The sequence below is a fragment of the Denticeps clupeoides genome, chromosome 18 (genome assembly GCF_900700375.1).
Source record: "Denticeps clupeoides chromosome 18, fDenClu1.1, whole genome shotgun sequence".
NCBI classification, from domain to species: Eukaryota; Metazoa; Chordata; class Actinopteri; order Clupeiformes; family Denticipitidae; genus Denticeps; species Denticeps clupeoides.
Window position 1 is genome coordinate 3,640,744 of NC_041724.1, and position 23,142 is coordinate 3,663,885.

At 49.1% G+C, this 23,142-nt stretch overlaps 1 protein-coding gene across 1 annotated transcript; it reads left to right on the forward strand.

The window, feature by feature from the left end:
• The first annotated feature begins 1,146 nt into the window (after positions 1-1,146).
• Positions 1,147-22,481, forward strand: pdlim7 (PDZ and LIM domain 7). Its single transcript, XM_028959649.1, has 11 exons — positions 1,147-1,324; positions 2,840-2,938; positions 7,771-7,922; positions 11,045-11,072; positions 12,047-12,237; positions 18,388-18,443; positions 18,791-19,043; positions 19,733-19,913; positions 20,839-20,959; positions 21,951-22,066; positions 22,315-22,481. Exons 1-11 carry the CDS (start codon positions 1,295-1,297, stop codon positions 22,399-22,401), a joined length of 1,314 nt encoding a protein of 437 aa, XP_028815482.1. The 5' UTR covers positions 1,147-1,294; the 3' UTR covers positions 22,402-22,481.
• The last annotated feature ends 661 nt before the right edge of the window (positions 22,482-23,142 follow it).

Here is a 23,142-nt window from a genome sequence, read left to right on the forward strand (position 1 = left end):
ATCAGACTCATCACACCAGCTACAGGCATGAGGACCATTCGCATGACTTATTAATAGAACTTTGCATGGAATATATATCCATATATGTGTGTGTATGTACGTGTATATGTATATTTATATATGTATATGTATGAATGTACAGTACAGGCCAAAAGTTTGAACACACCTTCTCATTCAACGTGTTTTCTTTATTTTCATGACCATTTACATTTACATTTACGGCATTTGGCAGACGCTCTTATCCAGAGCGACTTACAACGTGCTTTCAAGTTACCGTCAATGAAGAGATCAATTCCGGTTCACTAGGACCCCAACTATGAATACAATCTTTTTATTCACTCTGTTGTAGATTCTGTACACAAGTTCGACAACAAGAAAATTACAATTTAATCTAAATATTCTTTAAAGAGGAAGGTCTTGAGCTGCCGTTTGAAGGTGCTCAGTGACTGAGCTGTTCTGACCTCGAGGGGAAGTTCATTCCACCACCGAGGGGCCAAGACAGAGAAGAGTCTAGATGAATGTTTTCCTTTTACCTTCAGAGATGGAGGGACCAGGCGAGCAGTACTGGAGGCTCGGAGTATACGAGGTGCAGTGTGAGGTGTAATAATACCAATTTACGTTGGTAGATTCTCACTGAAGGCATCAAAACTATGAATGAACATATGTGGAGTTATGTACTTAACAAAAAGTGGAGACCTGGTCTCCACAGTCACCGGACCTGAACCCAATCCAGATGGTTTGGGGTGAGCTGGACCAACAAGTGCTAAACACCTCTGGGAACTCCTTCAAGACTGTTGGAGAAGCATTTCAGGTGACGACCTCTTGAAGCTCATCGAGAGAATGCCAAGAGTGTTCAAAGCAGTAATCAGAGCAAAGAAACTAGAATATAAAACATGTTTTCACTTATTTCACCTATTTTTATTAAATCCATAACTCCACATGTGTTCATTCATAGTTTTGATGCCTTCAGTGAGAATCCACCAACGTAAATGGTCATGAAAATAAAGAAAACACACTGAATGAGAAGGTGCATTCAAGCTTTTGGCCTGTACTGTATGTATGTATATGTGTGTGTGTGTGTGTGAGAGTGTGTGTGTTATGAACGTAACAGTGGAACGACGTGAACGGGGTTGCAGGGAGCCCACGTGACCGTGACGTGGGCGCGGAGCCCTGACTAAACAGAGATCCACGCAGGAGCCGCTGTCGCTGGGAGCCCTGACGTCGGAGTGGAGGAAGTCCGAGCTTACAGTCGCCTGGTAATTCATTCTTTCTTATCCGGACGAAGGCAGCAGGAATGTCCGCCGAGAACAAGGAGAGCCAGGAGGTAAAGGCGCTTCCGACCTTCTCACCTTCTCCCCGCCGGTTTACGGGATCGGGAACTTTTCCTTTTTTTTTAATGCAACTTTTCTCTTTTCCTTTCCGCTACAAAGAAAAAAAAGCGGCCGAAATAACGTTCACGGCGTTACTCGATCGTCGTCAGTTCGATTCTGAATTCGGAGCGATTTCTGCGCCACCTCCGGTTCTGGACGTCGGGTCCCTCGATCCGAATTGAAAAAGAAGAGAACCGAGACCGGACCGTTTTATAGACCGAAGACCGCGATTGTTCTTCCAGCCACTCAACACGATACACAACAGAATAGAACGACGTCGCAATGTTACATTTACATTGTTACAGCGTTACGGTTATGTTGTTTCTCTCTCTCTCACACACACACATATATATATATAATATATATTCGTACAGTGCGACTTACGAACATGTTGATAATGTTGCGTGGTTGTTCGTGTGTCCCATGTTTCGTTTTCGGTAAGTTTTTTTTTTTTTTTATCTTTTAATTTTTATATATTTTATTTCTGGGCTCCGTGGCTCGTGTGGGTGTTGGGCTGAAATAGTTCGGCGTAGTTTTACATTCCTTATATAGCCCTGCGTGGTCGCTCTCCGCGCCGGAGCTCGGGGGACAGGGGGGACAGGGGGACAGAGGCTGCAGGTACGAGGAACGTCGGGTTCTGACACCAGAACAGGAGTTTCCTCGCACTCTTACATTTCATGTATAGTTATCCTTTAAAAAAAAAAAAAACAGAATTAATAACACATTATGAATTAGTATTATTATACAGGCTATTTCCCCCCCCTCCTTTTTTATTAACCCCTATATATTTTTGTGATTTATGGCTTTATGCCTCTTACATTACGCCGTTTGTCAGACGCCCTTATCCAGAGTGACTGGGACGGCGTCCCCCCCGGAACAAGCGTCTTGCCCGGGGACACGGTGGCAGTAAGTGTGGGTAGAGTTTTACCCGCCAGGCTACTGCCGGCCCACCCGGATTTTGCGGGGAGAGTTGACCTTATAAAAGCCGGAGACGCCGGCCGGCCGGCCGTTCCTGCGGTGGGGGACGGAGAGGAAGGCCTGCGAGCGTGGGCCCGGGCGAGGAATGCGTTTGGCCGGTTGGAGATGTGTGTGTGTGTGTGTGTACGCTGTTTATGTAAGAATTCCGTCCCGCAGACATTAGCGCTCGGCCCGGTGACCCCTTGCCGCAGTAAATGTTTCGGGGTGTGCGTGCAGGCTTTTCAGGGACGGCCTTTTCATTTTCTTTTTTCCGTGCTGTGTTTGATTTTTGCGGACTTGATCGTGAACGTTAAAGTCCAGACCGGTTCCATGAGCATTTCATATGTTTAAACCCAACATCCAGGCAGTAGATGGACCGGAACGTTCCTGAATCCGGTGCTTCTTAAATACCTGTTTTCTGTGGCAGGACGTGAATTTGTCCTGATTTTTGTAAATTGTATATATATATATATATTTTTTTTTTAAACGTCCATGTCTTCTGTCCTCCACAGGCCATGAACTTATACTGCGTCACCCTGAACGGACCGGCTCCCTGGGGCTTCCGGCTTCAGGGGGGTAAGGACTTCAGTATGCCCCTCACCGTATCCAGGGTAAGACCAGAGCGTTGTGTGTGAGTGACGTTTGTCTAAACGCGTCCCGGGTTTTTCCATTGTCGTCCCACGCGGACGGAGACCCAACAGAAACCTGAAAAAAGGCGAAGCGAACGGGGCTAATGAGACCCGCACGCTCCCCAACGCGCAAGGTTCATTTCCACCCTCGCATTCCAGCGGAGGCATGTCACCGCGGCGTCTCTCGCTCGGAACCCGGCTCTCGGGGCCGAGCGTCCGCGCCGTCTCCTCACAAGGACATGTTGTGGTCTGTCTCGCTCGCTCCCTCCCGATACGTCCCTGTTGAACAGGACGGCGCTGGCGCTCCGTTTCCAGACCGTATAAGTGCAGTGAAAGTGAAGTGATTGTCACATGTGATACACAGCAGCACAGCACACGGTGCACACAGTGAAATGTGTCCTCTGCATTTAACCCATCACCTTGAGTGAGCAGTGGGCAGCCATGACAGGTGCCCGGGGAGCAGTGTGTGGGGACGGTGCTTTGCTCAGTGGCACCTTGGCGGATTGGGATTCGAACCAGCAACCTTCTGATTACGGGGCCGCTTCCTTAACCGCTAGGCCACCACTGCCCCACTGTGCCTGGCCCGGCCGCTCCGCATCTGCTCCGCGTTTGCCGCGCTTCTCCCGGCACGCGTGTTTCCAGCCACCCCGACGCAGCAAGTTTATTAAACAGAAGCTGCCTCGGCGCGCCGACATCACACCCGCGTTCTAGTCTCGTGGCCGCCCGCAGTCCACGAGCCGACCGGGGGTCACGTGACCCGTGGAAGGATGCCCGGCAACAACAGGCCCACGCCGGGGCGGACCATGTGGCGGTAACACGAATCCGGCGGTGTGCGTGGAACGCTCGCGCCAGGTTACGCGGAGCCTGTATTCAGACAATCGGACGCCACCGCGACGTCATGTGCGGGCGGGTTCCCGGCCGAGATCCGGTTCGTGTCTCTGCACGAAACCAGACGACGGAGTTTGCGCAATAAACAGCGGCTGCTGCCCCCCCCCCCCCACCCTCAACCCTACGTTTCAGGCAGGAACGAGTCTTCACGCACTTGCATATCATATGAATTGTGCTGTGGCAGAAATAAGATTCAAGATCCAAGATTCGGTTTATTGCCAGTACGACATTATACACAGAATTCCGTGTATTGAAATAGTGTTTCACACAGACCCCCCCCCCCCCCCCCCCTCAATAGTACAATCATTAAAGAAAAAAAAAAAAATATATATATGTATATACACACTAAACTATACAAGGAAGTGGATCAGAAGGTTGCCGGTTCGAATCCCGATCCGCCAAGGTGCCACTGAGCAAAGCACCGTCCCCACACACTGCTCCCCGGGCGCCTGTCATGGCCGCCCACTGCTCACTCAGGGTGATGGGTTAAATGCAGAGGACACATTTCACTGCTGTGTATCACATGTGACAATCACTTCACTTTATACTGTACTAACCAAAACTAGAACTTAAATACCATACAGGTTATCTCTATAGGAGAAAAGTAGAACTTTTCTGTATGATGAAGAGGTTGGACAGGAGATAACTGGACAACGTCGTGTAATTAATATTCCAACCACTTGCAGATTTTACTGTTATTAACATGTTTTATATATGTAGGTTTATAAAGGTTTAACCTGCTGGAAATAACGTATTTTCCTTCTGGACGAAGCGAGAGTCCGGGGCGCATTTCTGCGCTGGGCCTGAACGACCGTAATCGTATCAAAGTGGATGTTCGGGTTAAGTGTGTTGTTCCCCTGGTGTAATGTCACATGGCTAAAGTTCCCATACGTACGGGTGACGTACACGCCGAGCTGCACCTCCGCTGCGGATCTCCGCCCGCCGGTGAGTAAGGCCGTGATTCATGTGAGCGTGGCTGGCGGCAGAAGGTCCCGGTGAGGTCATGAGGTCCCACGGCGGCCGAGACGAGGGACTCGAGACTGTCTGGGAGGAGGTTTGTCTGGCAAATTTGTGCAAAATTTGGGCGGTCGCGCCTTTCAATCTCCTACGTTTGTGAGCTGTCTGGTCGATTCACGAGGCTTTGCTGCTGTTCCACGGGTTCCGCGGCGCAGGAACGTTCTCCTACCGATGCACAATGGTGGGTGGTTGCAAAAAAAAAAATCAAAAAATTATCCCCCCTTTTCGGTTGTACCTGCGGCCCGTGCCCCGCCCCTCTTCTTCTGCTGGCACGGGTTTCCATGTTAGCTCGACATTCCTCACCGTTGCCCCTCTCCTGCCAAATGAGATGCCTGTTGGTCCCCTCCCCCACCACGTCTTTACAACCAGATGACCTCTCCAGTCTCGGAGGAATGTTTTCCCGGTGAAATCACAGTTGGGGGGGCGGAGCTTTCCCGCCCGCCTTTGTTGCTGTTTGTCTCCACGCGGAGGGAAATGCATCTGGTTCCCGTCGCCTCAAACGTGGGTGCGCGGCTCTGATCGAGCAATAACGAGCGATTAACTGATCGATGAGTGAAAGTGGAGTGAAGTGAAGTTATGCACAGCACACGGTGCACACAGTGAAATGTCCTCTGCATTTAACCATCACCCTTGGTGAGCAGTGGGCGGCCATGACAGGCGCCCAGGGAGCAGTGTGTGGGGACGGTGCTTTGCTCAGTGGCACCTCAGTGGCACCTTGGCAGATCGGGATCCGAACCGGCAAACTTTGTGATTACGGGGCCGCTTCCTTAACCGCTAGGCCGCCGCCGCCCCCATAATCGCGTGGCAGCGGCACTGACTGGTCCCGGCGTCGATCTGCTGCTGGAAGGCGAAACGAACGATGGCTTTTCCAGGCCGTTTATTTCTCCCGCGCCCAGGCCTCGCCTTTCCTAGCAAGATATTTATGTCACACACCCCCGTCATATCGGCTGACATGATGTCAGGGCCACGCGGTGCGTCTGAAGCCCCCAAAAGGCAATGGAACTAGTAAAAAGCGCGGCGTCCGGTTTGCGGGTGGTCCCTTATCAAATGCTCCATGCATTAGTGTGTGTGTGTGTGTGTGTGTGTGTGTGTGTGTGGGGGGGGGTAGTAGTAGTGGTAGTGGTAGTAGGTAGTAGGGTGGCAGTAGCCTAGTGGCTAACACACTCGCCTATGACCCAGAAGACCCAGGTTCAAATCCCACTTACTACCATCGTGTCCCTGAGCAAGGCACTTAACCCTGAGTGTCTCCAGGGGGGGACTGTCCCTGTAACTACTGACTGTAAGTCGCTCTGGATAAGGGTGTCTGGTAAGTGTGTGTGTGTGGGTTTTAATATCTGTTGCCTGACAGTAGAGCTGCTCTGCGGGTCCGTGCAGGAACGCCACAAATGCCCGCTTCACGCTCAAGGTTATATAATAGACGGGGCGCTCTGGAAAAGGCGTTGCTTGTGCCGGGACTCTGGCCGGTATAAGGGGAGCCTCCCCTCGCCGTGGCGGCGTGCGCATGAGCGCCGGGGGCAGTTTAAGGTTACCTCCCCCCTGGCCCAAAGACCTGAGTGCAGCACTTTGCTTCTCCCGTTTTCCGAGCGAGCGGACAGCTGGCGGCTGAATGTGAGCCAGGAACGCAGGTGGCGGCGTCCATCAGCCCTGCCGGGCCACCACCGCTTTCATCTCCAGCTCCACACGCTACACCGGCGCTTTCCCTTTGCCTTCCCTCCACACGCCGCTTTTCTTGGTATCCGTGGTCCTTTCAATCCCCCCCCCCCTCACTCCCCACGCCAAACCTGACCTTGTTACCGGAACACATTTACAGATTTCCTTCCGTTCGTGAGAATTCCGAAGTGTCAAAACACTTTAAAGGGTGCTCAAGTGTGCCATCGTAGAACCGTGCTCGGCCCCCGTGGCAGGTAGGCGCGGTAAATTAGACACGGGGGCCGGCATGTGTTCTGCAGATGTTTAAACCGTTATAGCCGCGCAGGCCCAAAATAGGCACAAGGATACGCGATAAAATTTCCGAGCCGCCGCATGCTCCACGTTGTTCCGGAATTCTTCCGTTTTCCTTTTCCTCGGCCGAGGTCGGGAGGGGGGAAAACGTACGGTGAAGAATGGGCCGATGAAGTGACCGCGAGCGACTGTCCCCGCCTGTCTCAGGCGGGCTGTGCGGGCGAGGAAGACCGCGTTGCCGCGACTCACCGCGGGTCATCTGCGAACTTTTGCACCCCCGTTATCCGAGACCCCGCCGCAGGTCTTCGGTTTCCCCCCCGGCGGCAGGGACAAGCTGACTAAGCCTTCTCCTGAAAGGTTTTTGGCTCCTGAGGTTCAAAATGGTTACCCCCTCCAAGTCAATAGTGCAACGGTGCCTCAACGCCGGGGTTTTTTTTTTCCCCAAAGGTCAAATTTGAAGCACCGCTCGACGTGCGTACGCTACGCAGAATCAGGGCACTATTTTGGATCTGGAACTAATCGCAAACACCGCACTGTAGGTGTCGTAAATGGCCCTTTAGGCTTTTTTTTTAGGTACGGAACAGCTACGTTCTGAGGTCTAGAGTCCGGTTCCTTGTTAAACCTTCAGGAGTTATGAGTTCTATTAAAAATGCACAGTAGGCCGGCAAAGGACGTTTGTTGGGAATCTGTCCAAAAAGGGAGAAATGTCTTTTCTCCTTCTCCTTCGTGAAATCAATGTTTGCCGGTCTTGATCGATCAGGATTTCTTTGCCAACGGCTCAATCCCTTGGACTCCTGTGCAGGTCAAGTTTTTCTGTCCTTTCACCCGTTTCCTGCCTTCCTATAACCCCGACCGTGTGTTTCGTAATGGAAGGCTTTGTGCAATACGGAGGTTATAATGTCATTTGTTGGATTTGTGTTGTGTGACAGTTTTTGGCTATTGAGCTCATCACGCTGTCCCCCTTCTAGCTGACCCCTGGAGGGAAGGCAGCCCAGGCCGGAGTTGGTGTGGGGGACTGGGTGGTGTCCATTTGTGATGCCAACGCAGAGGACATGACCCACGTGGAGGCCCAAAACAAGATCAGAGCAGCAACTGTGTCTCTCACCCTCACCCTGACAAGGTACAGCTTCTGGCCTTCATTGATTTGTTGTGGTTGCCAATCTTCTGTCTGTCCCCGAAGCGAATGCCAAATGACAGATTACAGGTTCGGTCCCCCCGGGGGGCCAACAGTGGGAATCCTTGTAGTATTTTAAGAAGCGGGTCTCGTGGTGGTGAATTTCTGGTGCTCGGGTGGTACTTATCGGAGTTTGACCACTTGGTGGGAGACAGGAACAAATAACATGGTTTCTTACACCCGGACCCTAAATAGAGCCTAAACCTTATGACCAATACAAGAAATCTACGTGACATTCGGTGACCAGATATATAACGGGTCTATGAACTAGAGGTCCCAGGTTCGAACCCCACTTCCTTCCTGAGCAAGACACTTAACCCCGAGTGTCTCCGGATGGACCGTCCGTGTAACTACTTACTGTAAGCCTCTCTGGATAAGGGTGTCTGATGAACGCTGTTGATGTAAATGCCGTGAAGGGCCAGTCGCAGTCGTTTGTCTCTATCCAGCATGTTAAGCTGCACCTCGGGTGAGGTAAAGCACTCCTTGATCTGATATTATCCGAAATTATCGCTATTATTAGTCACTCAATCAAATGAACAAAGCAGCCAACTAGCTGAAGTAGCGATCAGCCGGGTAGTCTGAAATATGAGGTGGCAACTGCTGTTTTCTGGCATTTATTCCTTCTTTCTTGGCGTAATGCTGGCTTCGTGAGTCTGGGCAGAGGTGGTGATAATATATGGCTGTAATATTGCAGCTCTCTGAACGGAGAACCGTACTCGCCAACGTTCTGCGATTCCGTTGAACTGTAAAGCTCAAACATATAAACCGCAGCCTCCCATTTGCCAAGACGAGTTAATTACTGAGCACGCTCGAGTGTACTGCAGTTAATTTATTTTCTAGCCAAATTTGTGGCTTGATCAGCTTGACCACAACATTCGCGCATGTTTTAGATGTTGGAGCCGACCAGAACAGGTCACTCTGGGTAAGTAATTGCATAAACTCTCTTGATTGGTTAATGGGCACCACAAGATCAGAAAATTGGATGCTTCCTCCTGTTACTATGACAACCCTAGTAAGGTCATTTTTTTGTGATTTATAGAGAGGGGGAAAAAAAACGACTTTTTACCTTTATCCTGATCTCGCCCTTCACTTTACACTAGCAACGGGCCACCCGTTTGAAATTAGCACCCATACTTCCTGTTTTGTTTATTTTATCCATCTCCACCACCATAGAAGCACCGGTTAGCTTTTGCGTCACGTTTACGGTATTTATAGCGTCCCACATCTACGTAGCCACCTCTTTTGGGCCAGTGAGATACAAGCAACTCAAATAAAATTTCACGGCCAACATCACAAATTAATTTGAATATTACAGTTTTTGTGGTGTATGACTTGTACGTGCTCCGCGACATGTTTCATCAAGCCTGACCCCAGGCCGTACACGAACGCAGACGGCCCTAAAAAGGCCGTGTGGTGATTGTTGCTCTCCTCTGAGAGGCGGGCTCAGAGTGGCGCTCTGGAAAAAATGTGTCTGTGGCGAAGCGGTGAGTATGGGAACCGACAAGCCCCGACGTGGGACGCCTGTTCCTCCCTCCTGCGCCGCCCGTAATTCCCCGCTCCTCTCTCATTACGCCGGCCTTGATGTAGCACCAAAACCCGACTGGAGGAGGAAACCGTCCGACCTCGCCGACCTCGCGCAGTTAACTAATGAGAGGAGTCTTCGGCCCAGCGGTGACGTCACTCCGTCCCCCTGCGACGGTCGGCCTCACGGTTTCACGTTTAAGTCCTTCAGAGCAGGGCATGAAAGAGGGTTCGACACCGTTGCGCTCCCTGCCCTCCAGCTCTACAGAAAAGGCAGGAAGTGTGCGCCGGTCCGCCGCTCCACGCGGGCGGGGGTTTTATTACAGGATGAGCAGGGCGTGGTCCGCCTTTCGTCGAGCGTCTAGCCCGGACGTGTCCCTCGCTCGGTAGCCACCTGGGAGTCGCTCCGGTGCCAGGCGGTAGCCGAGCCTGCACGCCCGTACAAGACTCACCTGCCCGCTGTTCTAGGAAGGGGGTGCGGGGGGTTCAGTTCTGGTTCCCCCCCTGTGGTATTTACTCTGTCATGGTGGGCGATCAACTCTAATGGAATTTGTAGAATATGATCGATGCTGCCGGGACGTCGTTTATTTGTGTTTATGTGTTTTTTTTAATTTTTTTATTTCTAATTGTGCGATTCTGCTCATATTCATTGAGGGAAGTGAGTTTACAGGAGAACGATGCTGTAACTTCCAAATCCCGCTCTCATACAGTATATTTTCTTTATGGCTGTCAGGAATACGGTATAAATCCGTCCGACTGCTTTGCTGTTTTTTTTTTGTAAAGTGTCCATTTAATTAGAAATATGAGATATTATAGACGGCACACGAGGGAATTTAACTTAACTTTAAGTTGTCATTAACAATAATTGACTTTTAAAAGTAGAAAGGATTTGGTGAGCCGTGCGGCTTTTATATTGTCTCAGAAGGGGAAACGAACAGTAAAACTGTAAAAACGGCTTGAGTATTAAAATGCGAAGCAGAAGAGTGTGCAGTCGCGTTTTATTCAGTTTAAAGCGGCTGCAGTGCGCATTTGTCTGACATTTCCGCATCGGCCCATTTTACAGCCATATGATTTGGCCCCGGAATGGACCGCTCTTGGCTCAGTGCTACTAAGGGAACCCTGTTAAATTTAGTGCAGCGTATTGTCCAACGGGATTGTGTAGACTTGGTCAGGGGTGAGGTTGGGATGTGGAATTCCTCGAATCCAGTTATGCGGCTAAAAGCGCTTTTCCATTTCGGTAGCGCCTTCTTCATGGTGCTCGTGAAGGTTCTACAGAAACACCGGCTTGTTGTCACGGCCCCTGGCCTCTCGGCACCGTGGGTTCTCTCCGGCTGGGCAGGAAGCCACGGACGGCGTGTTAGGCCTCGTCGTCGGAATGTCGGGAAGGAGAGTTACTGCGAATCTTCTGACGGCTTTTCGGGAGACGAGGAACGCGGTCCCGGCCGACCCGGGGAACTGACGCGCCGCGCCCGCTGAAGTGTTCCAGGGTTTTGTGGAACCTTCTCCCGTCAGAAATTAACCCCTTCCCCTCTCATCTCTCTCCACAGAGCTTTCCAGACTGGAGGAGACCAGAAGGTTTGTTTGTTTGTTTATTTATTAATCATTTCCAGAAATCATCATGTCACAGCAGCGCTTCCTGGACGTGAAGCAGCCAGCGCATGATTTATGAAGCAGCAAATAGCCTTTTCTTTCCATAGGCTGCCTTTTAAGCGCTCGCCGTGTTTTAATACTTGACGTCCCGTGCTCTTGTCAGGGTGATGAATTGCCCTCTCTCCTTTCAGCATTCGTACCCCCCCCCCCTTCTTCCAAAACAAGCGCGGCCATTTATAACGTTCAAAAATCCCAGCTCTCGCCTGGCCGGCGTTACACTTCGCGGAAGCGCTGCGACATGCTTGGAGATCTGCTTGTTGGCTTGTTCTGTTTTTTTTTTTTTTTTCTTCGCGATCTCAGACACTTTGGCTTCAGCATGTAGCCGTCAGTGCTCGGGGATGCCATGCCTAAAAAAAAAACAAAAAAAAAACCCCAAAAAAACTGCAGAAATCCTAATAAATATGCGTTTGGCCTCCCAGATGGGGATTTGGAACCCTGGAGGGGAAACCGCCCTCTAGTGGGCGACCTGTAGTATTACACGGCTCACACCAAATGCACTCTTTGGGCCAAATCCGAGGGAAGTAGGTTCACTTTTTGGCGCTGCGGAATCCGATCCGACGCCACATGCCGAGCCAGCGGAGATCTTCTCGTCCGACTGCCGCTGGCCGGCGGCCAGAGTAAATATTGGTCCGATTGGGCGTGTTCACGCTTCTTAAGCATTTCCTCCCTGGGCTCAAAAGAATAGAGCGTGGCGGCGCGCAGTGACATCACACTTTGACAATGCGTGCTGGCCAAAGTCCGAGGCGCTGGTGGGTGATTAACCATTTTCGGGAAACCACCGCAATCCCTGTGTGTGTGTGTGTGTGTATTTGTATTTGTAAGTGTTTGTATTCACTGATTAGCATGCTGTTGCTTTGGTGTGCTGTGTGTGTGTGTGTGTTTTTTCCTCTCACATGCAGGATTCGCTTGCTCCTGCCTCCAGCCAGCCCAAATATTCATTTGCCCCCAGCACGGCCATAAACAAGATGGCGCGGCCGTTCTCAGCCGGGGGCAGTGCCAGCACGGGGCCTGCCGTGCGGCCCGTGGCCTACACCCCAAAGCCTAACCCCACTGCACAGGCGCCACATAGCACGCCGCAGTCGCACAATGGGTAGGTCAACCGTTGCCGTTTTATTCAGGTTTTTTTTTTTTTTTTTGGGGTGGGGATTTTATGAGCTGCAGATCGCAGATCATCCCGTCCAGCGTAGGAAAATGTGCTCCGCCGAGCGTGTTTTCATCTCGGCTCCGGGCCTGCGGGGTGTGAGTGCGCCGACCTTTTGATCTCCGGTCTGGAGTTTATTCACCTGCAGGCCGGGCGGAGTTGTGTGCCGGGCAGCAGCTGCCTGGATAAGCCGGAGCTGTTCAGAGGTTCGAATATGGACTGAGATTTCAGTCTGAACACACACACACACACACACACACACACACACTCACACAATAACCTGGTTCTACTGGCCTCTACTGAAAATCGTAAATATTCATTCTGTGAACTTATTCGATTCTTCTCGTCGGCCTGTGTCGAGGGAAGGGTTCACATCTGACTTATGGCCGAGGTCTGGATGTTGTCTGATGCTGTTTATAGTGCAGTCCAAACCCCACCCACCCACCCACCCACCCAGTAAAACTTGCTGAGCTCTCAAAGTGCCTTTTACTGCCGGGTGCTCAGTTACTTCACAGGAGAGGCGTCCATTTCACTGTTTTTCTGCGCTTTATGTTTCTTCATTTTTACTACCTTTTTTTGAAACATGACCAATTATGTATAAATATTTAGAGCATTAACAGAAATTATTTGTGAATTTTAATTTACCAGCGTGGTGAATATTGAATTGCCCCCGTGGTTAAAATGAGCTCAGTATGGTTGACGTGCGGACCCGTCCCTTGAGATCGTGCTCTTGCATCAGGGCCGTGACGCGCACCGGAGGATTCGGTTTTTGGTGTTGGCGGATGGTGATTTATTAAGCGGGTTTTTCTTTTTCGGCGAGTTGGGGGCGTGGGTCTGCCGCGAACTGCATGACTTTGTAAGAGGAGAGACTCCGGCCTGTGGCTGTGCTTGCATATAGCATGACACTTTAACATATAAATATCCTCCCCTCGCCTTTATCGCACAATAACAGTTTGGGTTTCGTTTCTGACCTTCCTGCAGCGTTGTCCTGTCCACATTGGTTTCGTGAAACTAATCTTTTTCTGTCTCTCTCTCTCTCTCTCTCGTTTCTTTCCCCCCCCTTTTCTCCTTTTATTTTTCTTTAATCTCGCAGGTGGAGGCTCAAGACAAGTCAGTACACCCTTTCCTCTCTAGTGATTGATGTAGTCGTATGAATCCCTGATCCTTTTTGTAGATTAAACTTCCTGCTCCGGCCTCCTTTCACACACACACACACACACACACCGTCTTTTTAAATTCTTTCTTTCTTAAATTGCTCTGGTTTGGATGCATTTTTTTTTTTTTTTTTTTTTTTTTTTTTTATCTCCTGTGCCATTTGGACTTAGATGAGGACGGTGACGGGTGCTTGTTTGTTCTCTTTTGTGTGGCCTTCACTTCCTGTCTTGTTGTTTTTGGCTTTTTCCTCCTCTTCGTTCCACTTTGTTCCCTCTCTTTCTCTCTCTCTCCCTCTCTCTCTCTCCCTCTCTCTCTCCGGTTCCTCAGGGGAGAGGCATTCTTTGGGGATTTTAGTGCTGAGAACAAGTAAGTCTGACCACACTTCAGCCGCACTCGGGCAAGCCCGTGACTGTTAACGGGAGGGGAGCGGGACCCTTTAACGGTTCTAAACCCTCATGAACGGACTCTAGGCACGGCCTCCGGATGGAGAACTTGCCCTGCTTCATCCCCAACGACCGCAGCAAGAAGAGGTTGATCGAGGACACGGAGGACTGGCGGCCGCGCACCGGCACCACCCAGTCGCGCTCTTTCCGCATCCTGGCCCAGCTAACAGGCACTGACTTCAGTAAGTCTGCCAGAACCGGCGGGGCACTGGTTCCCCGGTACCGTGGCAGCACGAGGCGCTCGTAATTGTTGCTCCGAGATCAGTCTTCATTCTGTGTGACCTGATCAGCGTAGCTTGGTGGGCGGGGCCTATGCTTGTTGTTAAGTGGATGTTGGTGAAATAAGAATCTATGAATCACTCTGTCTGGTTATTTGGGGATGCAAATCCAACTGTCTTTACATTCAATTAGTCATATCATATTCTTTATGGAAATTAGGGAAATTGCTGGAATGAAGTAACATTTCAGTCGTTGAGCGCTGTGTAATATGAACTGTACAACATCCCAGCATTGCAACATTATGCATGTTAGTTGAAACGACAGAAGCGATCAGTGCGACTGTCTGCTTTGGATGCAGCGCCACCGGTGGCCGAAATGTGTATTACGGATATGCTGTTTGACGCTCTGCGGGTAAAATAAGAAAAAGTTATCATTTTGGCTCGCTCTTCACAATATAGAGTGAGAGTCTGTGTGGATTTTAGATGGGTCAGTAAATTACAAATGTGGACCCATGATGCACCCCTGTGGCCCCGCCCCATCTCGGGTGCAGTGTCTGTCTGACGTGTCGCTCTCCTGCCCCTCTCAGTGCAGGACCCAGATGATGAGAATATGAAAAGGACCAGGTAAAGTCAGAGTGTGTGAGTGTCTTTTTGTGTGTGTTAAAAGCGCTCCGATGAATTTGACCTGGGCCGCCATTATTTCTCATGTCGTGATAAGCAAGTTTTACATGTTTAATGCAACTGAATGGCATTTTAAAATTCTATTTTATTTTGCACTCCGCACTAGGGCTGCAACTAACGATTATTTTAATAATCGATTAATCTGTCAATTATTTTTGATTAATCGTAGAATTGGATAAAAAAACAAGAAAAGCATTCATTTCCAACCCTTTATTCAAAAACAGAACCAAATCTTTAGAAAGTGCACAAACATGTTGCTCCTTGAGCTGTTAGTCCATTTTTATTTTATTTTATTATTATTCTAACACAAAAAACATACATGTATGCTTTACATCTGCCAAATATAGACTTTTATTTTTCTTTTAAAGTGCCACCTGAGCTGCCAGAGAGAAAAAAATGAACAATACAAATTAGAAAATTTAACAGGATTTGTTTGAATGTCAGAACTTGTTCTCTACACTACACTGCAGATGCACACACTCACAGACGCACACACTCACAAACTCTCACACTGACACACACTGCAAAAAATGCTTCTCTAACTTAGTAGTTTTGTCCTGATTTCAGTCCAAATCTCTAAAAAAACTAACCTAAAAAAAAGTCAAGATACATTTACTAGACACATGACATAGCATAAGAAATTGTCTTGTTTTCTTAAAAAACATCTCAAAATTAAGTGATTGTTTGCTTAAAACAAGCAAAATTATCTGCCAATTATTATTAACGAGCTAACGCTAACTTGCCTGTCAAGCTGGATGACGGGTAAACACTTACATTTACAGCATTTATCAGACGCCCTTATCCAGAGCGACTTACAATCAGTAGTTACAGGGACAGTCCCCCTGTAGCAATTTAGGGTTAAGTGTCTTGCTCAGGGACACAATAGGCGAGTCGTCCACGCGGAGACGCAGAGAACAGTCCGAACGCCGTTTCATCCCCCCTCCACACCTGTAGGTGGCGCTGTAACTCCCCGTCTAGTGCTCCTCCGCGGCGAGTTAAACACCAGCACCAGGGACATTACGTTCCTCACTTCAAAACGGAACAAAAGTAGGATTCTGTAGCGACTTACCCTGCTGCTGAACTCCCTTCTTCCTCCTCAAACACTCCAACATGTTTGCGTTTCAGGTGCTGGATCGTTGCCGTGGTGCTCCCGTGCCGTGCCATGTCGCTTTTGCATATTTTCACGCAGATTTCTCTGCCTCCGCCATGTATCTGTCCTCTACCTCCGCTCGGTTTTTTTAAATTTTTTTTTTTAATTGTCTATGAAGCGCCAAACTCTGCTAGTATCTGTGAGCGAGAGAGACCGAGTGTGTTCAAATAAAGTATTATTATTTTTTTTTTTGTTAAGAATCAAACGTCTCCGCGTCGCGCGACAGAACGAATCGATTAGGAAATTCGTTGCCAACTCTTTTAGTAATCGATTCTTATCGATTTAATCGATTCGTTGTTGCAGCCCTACTCCACACATGAAGTGCATGGCTAGAGAGTGTCCTGAGATGGAGTGTGTGTGTGTGTGTGTGTGTGTTTATTACCCGAAGGCTGTCGTTTGCTTTTCTTTCACTCGTTTATCTCCTCTCTGTTCTTCTCTCACGCTCCCGTCTCTCGGGCTTCCTGCCGGCCAGGGAAAAGTTCCTTGCCGAGATCCAGTCTCCTCGTTACGCCCGTCTGAGGGACTGGCACCACGAGCGCTCTGCCCGCGCCCTCAATATCAAATCCTGAGCACCGGCCGCCTGCACGATTGACATGTCCATCGTCACCATGACAACCACCATCGCCAGTGACTTACGCATGCGCCTGAGAGTTACCAAAAAAAAAGAAAAGAATACGGAAAATAAAATGGAAAAACAACAAAAAAAAGTAAAATAATAATAATATTACTAAAAAAAAAAAAAGAGGAAAGTAATGCAGTGGTCCTAGACTGTTTGCCAGGATGGAAAATGCGCGCCCTGAGCCTGTTGTACTGCGTGTGTAGCAAAGTTCGCGACCTGGTCGGAGGCCGGCACGGTTCTAGGCTCTGTGGACTGTGGGCTAGTTGCTAAAGACCCACGGGACTGTAATGTTCTTATTCCTCTCTGTCTGTACTGTGCCTCCTCCTCCTCCTCTTCCTCAGTCTGTAATATCTACTGTATGATCTGCATCTTAATGTTTCAGTTCTGAGCCCTGAATCTTTTTTTGTTTTTCCTCTCTTGCTCTCTTGCTCAATCTGAAATACGAAAGACGAGATTTTTTTTTTTTTTTTTTTTTTTTGTTTCCTGTGGTTTTATTTTTTCCCCTCTGTCAACGATACATAAAACATGATAGAAAAGAAACCGTCCTCGCTTCCTTCTTTCTTCTTGTTTCCCTGCTGCCTAATGCCTGCTCTCACTGTTCCTCGTGGTCTGGTTCCTGCTCAATATCACTGATATTCTGGGGTGCTGCTTTGCCCTAAAAAGGCCCCATAACTGTAGTAAAATAAAAAGTACAGCCTCTTCAACACCGCAGTTCTGTCAAATATATATATATATGTAATAATGCCAACACAAGAGAGTATTTAGTAAAGGCAGGACCTTAGTATTATGTTGTGGGGACGGGACCTCAGTAACCCCGAAAGAGTTCCCATGTTGCTCATGTTGATGACCAGTTCGGGAAGCTGCTTATGATGCTGACAGGTAGGAACCTGAAGAACCTGATCCCATATTCGGGCCAGCGGTTGCCTAGCGGTTAAGGAAGTGGCCCCGTAACCAGAAGGTCGCCGGTTCGAATCCCGATCCGGCAAGGTGCCACTGAGCAAAGCACCGTCCCCACACACTGCTCCCCGGGCGCCTGTCATGGCCGCCCACCGCTCACCAAGGGGTGATGGGTTAAATGCTGAGGACACGTTTCACTGTCTGCACTGTGTGCTGTGCTGCTGTGTATCACAACGACAATCACGTCACTTCATATGTGGAACATATTCTTCAATAAGTAAGTGTAGGTGTTTTTTGCCTGATGGTGGATGTGTGGACCAGCCATTGATCCTCTGTGCCTACGTGGACACACCCACCTCTGTAGTCATTAATTTATTCTATATTGAATAAAATGTCACCGTCGTTCCTGTCACCATATGGGGAGGGAAAAAAAAAAAAAACAAGATTCTGACGTGAGTGTCACAAAATGCCGTTTTCCCCCAAAAGAAAGCAGCGATTAGACATGCAGATTTATTCAGCGCGGCTGTCACCGTCGTTGTCGGGGCGGGGGCCCTTTCCGGAGCGGAATACTGCTGATCTCTCGGTTTTCCCGAAAGATGCTGGATGTGCTGAACGCCGGCGCCACGCTCCCCTGCGGGCGACCGTGCACAGCTGCACCGAAAAGTCACCCTCCCCTGCAGGCCAAGTACGCTCTGCGGGCGCCCGTCTCCTTTCTGCCCGGGGACCCCAAAATGCAAACACAATTAGTGAAGGCGCGCACCCCGAGAGGCGTATTTACCGGCGGTCCCGACAAAGTAAGTTCCACGTAAAGGTCCAAAGAGGCCGGGAGGATGCAAATCGGTCCCTTCAGACCGCGAAATGGCTTCTATGAGGGGGGGGATTGTGGGGCGCAAAAGGCGTTCGCCCCCAAAACTGAGCAGATGTTTCTCTTTGCAGTCACGGTTTAAGCCCCTCGCCCGCCAAGGCCAAAGCTGCGGACAAACCCGATCCAGGTAAGAGTCCGCTGCACGCTGCACGCCGCATGCGTCCAGGCCCGGAGGCCTCACGCGCGGCCATTTCGCTTCGGGATTAGTTACTCGCGCCCGGGCCGCGCCGGCTGCCAAGCGACTCGCTGCTCAGACCAGCCCGTCCACGGCGGCTGAATAGCACCGTCGGTGTGGGATTTAAACGACATCTGGAAGGTTGCTTCATGCTTTACAAATGGTCAGCAGATGATTGCCGTTGACATAAATGATCCTTTTATGCTTGAATAGTGTGGGAACGACTGCAAGGAGCGCGTTGATTGGCTGATGAACATGCTGACGGCGGCGTTTTAATATACATATTTCCCTGTAATCAGTCTCCGCGGCCAGACCGGCCCCCAAAGCTCCGGCCGGGTCCGGACCACCGTCTTCTCGGCCCCCCTGGGTGACGGACCCCAACTTCGCCGAGCGCTACCACCCGGAAAAGACCAGCACGTTCCTGACACAGCACCAGCAGCCGGCCCAGCCGACGCCCATGCAGAACCGCAGCTCCATCCTGCAGGCGGCCCAGCAGAACCCGCCGGACGGCGGCCGCACCCCACTGTGCGCGGCCTGCAACAAGGTCATCAGGTGCGACTCTCGTCTGCCTCCTGTTGGTCACTTGGGGGTACTGCGCACTTGACCTTCACCACAGGCATAGAGCTTAACTCCGCCTACCTTCACCACAGGCATAGAGCTTAACTCCGCCTACCTTCACCTCAGGCATAGAGCTTAACTCCGCCTACCTTCACCACAGGCATAGAGCTTAACTCCGCCTACCTTCACCACAGGCATAGAGCTTAACTCCGCCTACCTTCACCACAGGCATAGAGCTTAACTCCGCCTACCTTCACCACAGGCATAGAGCTTAACTCCGCCTACCTTCACCACAGGCATGGAGCATAACTCCGCCTACCTTCACCACAGGCATGGAGCTTAACTCCGCCTACCTACCTCCGCCTACTATACAATGTAAATGGGGGGAAAAAAGTGGGTGTTTGAGTTGCTCCCTGTAATCCTTCCTTTTTCCAACTTTCCAAACCCAAAAAATAATTACTGCATCAGTTTAAATGCATTTTAATGCCTAGCGGTTAAGGAAGCGCCGGTCACGGCTGCCCACTGCTCACCAAGGGTGATGGTTAAAAGCAGAGGACACATTTCGTTGTGTCGCGGTGTGCTGTGCTGCAGTGTTTCACGATGACAACCACTTCACTTTCAAGGTTTCCATTGTACCTTACTTCTCTCGCGCCCACCCGCTGCTAATGCATGTTGTGCTTCAGGGGTCGTTACGTGGTGGCGCTCGGCCGTTCCTGGCACCCGGAGGAGTTCACCTGCTGCCAGTGCAAAGTGGTTGTGGAGGAAGGAGGCTTTTTCGAGGAAAAAGGTTCAATCTACTGCACCAAGTGTTATGACAACCGCTACACACCCAACTGTGCCAAGTGCAAGAAGAAAATCACTGGGGTGAGTCTACATACAGTACACGTACATTTACAGCTTTTGCGCTTGCATAAATTAAAGTTTAGGAAACATTTTTTTAAATCAGTCATATACTCAAGAATTTTGAATATCATGAAAAATATGCAATTTTCTGAAATTTTCATGAATATATCATACATTTTAAATAATGAAAAAACAAATGACAATACTTGACAATCTAATAAATGTTAAATGATAGAGCAGTCATATGAAATCTGAGCAGCTCCTGCTTTGTCCATGAACATCGCAGTTGGGTAGTGATTCTCAAATCTGATTGGCTGAGCCATGTTCAAAATGCTTAAAAACCATCCAACTCTGATCACGTGATCTATACCATTATTTATTTGTGTATTATAAATAACGGGGGCTTCTGTGCTGCTTTTGATGTGTTGCGAGGTAAGGAACCTGTTAATGAACCACATTATTAATTTGTTTTGAATGTATTAATGTATTAAATTAATAACTTCTACACTGAGTGGATTTCGTCAGACTGCTTTAACATCCTGTTATTAGAAGAGTTCTGGTGCATTCTGAGCAACCGTCTGCTCTGCCTTGTTGAATATACGCGGCGTTTGGCTTTGGTTCGAATTTGGCTGCCGGCAGTTCGGCATTTGAAAGTCGCCGCTCTGCCGTAAGGAGTATTTTTCGGGGCGGGGGAAGAGGGGAGCTTGTTTTGTTCTCACACGAGAAATGGTGACAGATGAATGGATGCCAGTGAACATTTCCCTTTCCACATGACTGCTGTGGTGTCACCTTTGATAGATTGTTGTGACACCGCTGAGGCTGATGGGAAATACTGGGACTTTGTGGTTAAAGAGTGCACTCTGAGGGCAGAGATATTTCACATGAATGATGTTTGGAGTGTGTGTGTGAACGGCAGTATATCTCACCCACGGGCTCTGCCTTGCAGGAGATCATGCATGCCCTGAAGATGACCTACCACGTCCAGTGCTTCCTGTGCGCCGCCTGCAAAGCTCCCATCAGGAACCAGGCCTTCTACATGGAGGAGGGGGAACCGTACTGCGAGAGGGGTGAGGAGCCTCCGCCCCGCCTCCAACACTCCGCTTCACGTTGTATTGACGTCCCCCCCCTGTCATGGGGAGATCACAGGCCTTCACCGCGGCACCTCGATAAAGTCTCCAGACGTCCCCGGACCCCGCCGGTCTCTGTCGATCGGGGCTTTTGGCGCGGCGCCCCGCCTGGAAATATTCATATCTGAGCCCAATTAAGATCTTCCAAACAGTTGCAGCTAATGGTTGTAATGTTGTCATGATACTGCGCCGCTTTCATCTCGTGGCCAATTAGTGTTGTGTACAGCGTAATTTCTGGTTAGCACTGCATAACTGTGGGATATTCAGGGACTCATTTAACAAAAAGCCGTTTGTAAAATTGATTCGTTTGTGAAAAATGATCGCTTTGGTTGGCGCGATTTGAAAGGAACGCCTATTTCTCCTGGAATGAGTTGCTTTTATGTCTAGTGCCATTAGACAGACCTTTTAATTATGTATATTACAATGCGTATTTAGCACAGAGTGTGATTTAATGGCATATACGTAAGGACCACTAGATGGAGCTGTCTGATTGTGACCATTCATACGACGGATCAGGTGATCAAGGTGACAAAACAATTTTTGTCAAAAATGACTGATTACTTCTTAGAAATCGCTGTAATTATATTAAAACTGGAAGTCGGGATATAAACCATGTTTCACCAGAGAAAGGAATATTGCCAAATCTTTTTTTCTAGAAAGCACATCCAAATTAAACATCATTAAATGGCTCCAAAATACCGATGCCAATCAGTGATATACATATATATGGAATATTTTTGACATTAATTTAGAAAAATGGAAAGACCTGTTTTTGTAACCACCCAGCCCGAGGTCTGTAGTGGAGTGCCGATGGAGAGAGTAATCTCCTCAGTGTCCATTATTTAAGCATAATTTATTCTTATTACTCCAATCTATCATTTATGGCTCTGTACCCACGCCAGGCCTTTTGTTTTGTTTGTGTTTTGTGCAGATTATGAGAAGATGTTTGGCACTAAATGCCACGGCTGTGATTTTAAGATTGATGCTGGGGACCGGTTTCTGGAGGCTCTGGGCTACAGCTGGCACGACACTTGCTTTGTCTGCGCCGTAAGTCATTTTGATTCATTGGGCCCCTGTCACCCTGTCTCTGGCTGCCTGGCCCCTGTACAATGTGATCAGAAATATTGTCACTGACTATTTGACCCCGGACATTTCTCCACTCTCTGTCTCTTTCTCTCTCGTCCTCCAACTCCTCGTCTCCAAACTTGGAAATCAAATAACCTGAGCCAGCCGTCTTGAGTGTGTGTGTTATTCTACTAGCATTATCATCACACTCTCTCTTCTTCATCTTGCAGCTTTGTCACATTAATTTGGAGGGGAAGACGTTTTACTCCAAGAAGGACAAGCCTCTCTGTAAAAGCCACGCCTTCTCCCCCGTGTGAGCCTCCTGTGAGAGTAGATGAACAGGTGTGGGTCGGATCTCCAAAAAAAACCCACCTTCCCGAAAAAAAAAAAAAAAAAACGCACGTGCTATGGCAAACCACCAGTATTTATAAAATTTACACTATTGTACACATTTTTACATTTTTCGTTGCCAGTCATTGGTTACTTTTGTTCCTTTTTTTTCTGTCCGATGTTTGTTTGTGTTCCTGTAATTAATATGCAGTGGTGGTGAGTCAATTCCTGACCGCCTTGTTACATTTTGAAAAATTGCTTAAAATGATAAATGTCTGGCAACACGCGTTAAGGTGCTACACGACACAGACGGGTGACGCGTTCAAGGAAAAGCAGTCAGCCAAACGAGCCTGTGGAGTTACTATTGGTCAATGAAAAGTTATTGTTTGATTATTAAAACCCATCATGAACATCAAGTTGGGAACGCTGTCTTCAGGGATGATGACATTCCCATCCGGAGCGGCACTGATCAACCCAAAACAAAACCTATGCAGAAGATCGTTCCATCCCTCCACTAGAGGAACAGGCACTGGAGAACTTTGGACCCAGATGATCTGGTCGTTATTGACTTCCTTTCATTCGTCACCCGTCTGTACCTCAAAACACTGTTGCATTTCCCTTTCCCCGCCAGACAAAGTCAGGCCCGCGTATTCAACTTGGAACCGAGCCCAGATGCATTGTGGGCTTTTAAAAGTGCCCTAATAGAACAGTGAGGAGGAGACTGTCCC

Bases quoted from the DNA above. Each gene is read 5' to 3' on its own strand.
- pdlim7 (XM_028959649.1), top strand. From the start codon at position 1,295: ATGTCCGCCGAGAACAAGGAGAGCCAGGAG. The intron at 18,444-18,790 runs GTAAGAGTCCGC...CCCTGTAATCAG, and splicing joins TGCGGACAAACCCGATCCAG to TCTCCGCGGCCAGACCGGCC. The intron at 20,960-21,950 runs GTGAGGAGCCTC...TGTTTTGTGCAG, and splicing joins GGAACCGTACTGCGAGAGGG to ATTATGAGAAGATGTTTGGC.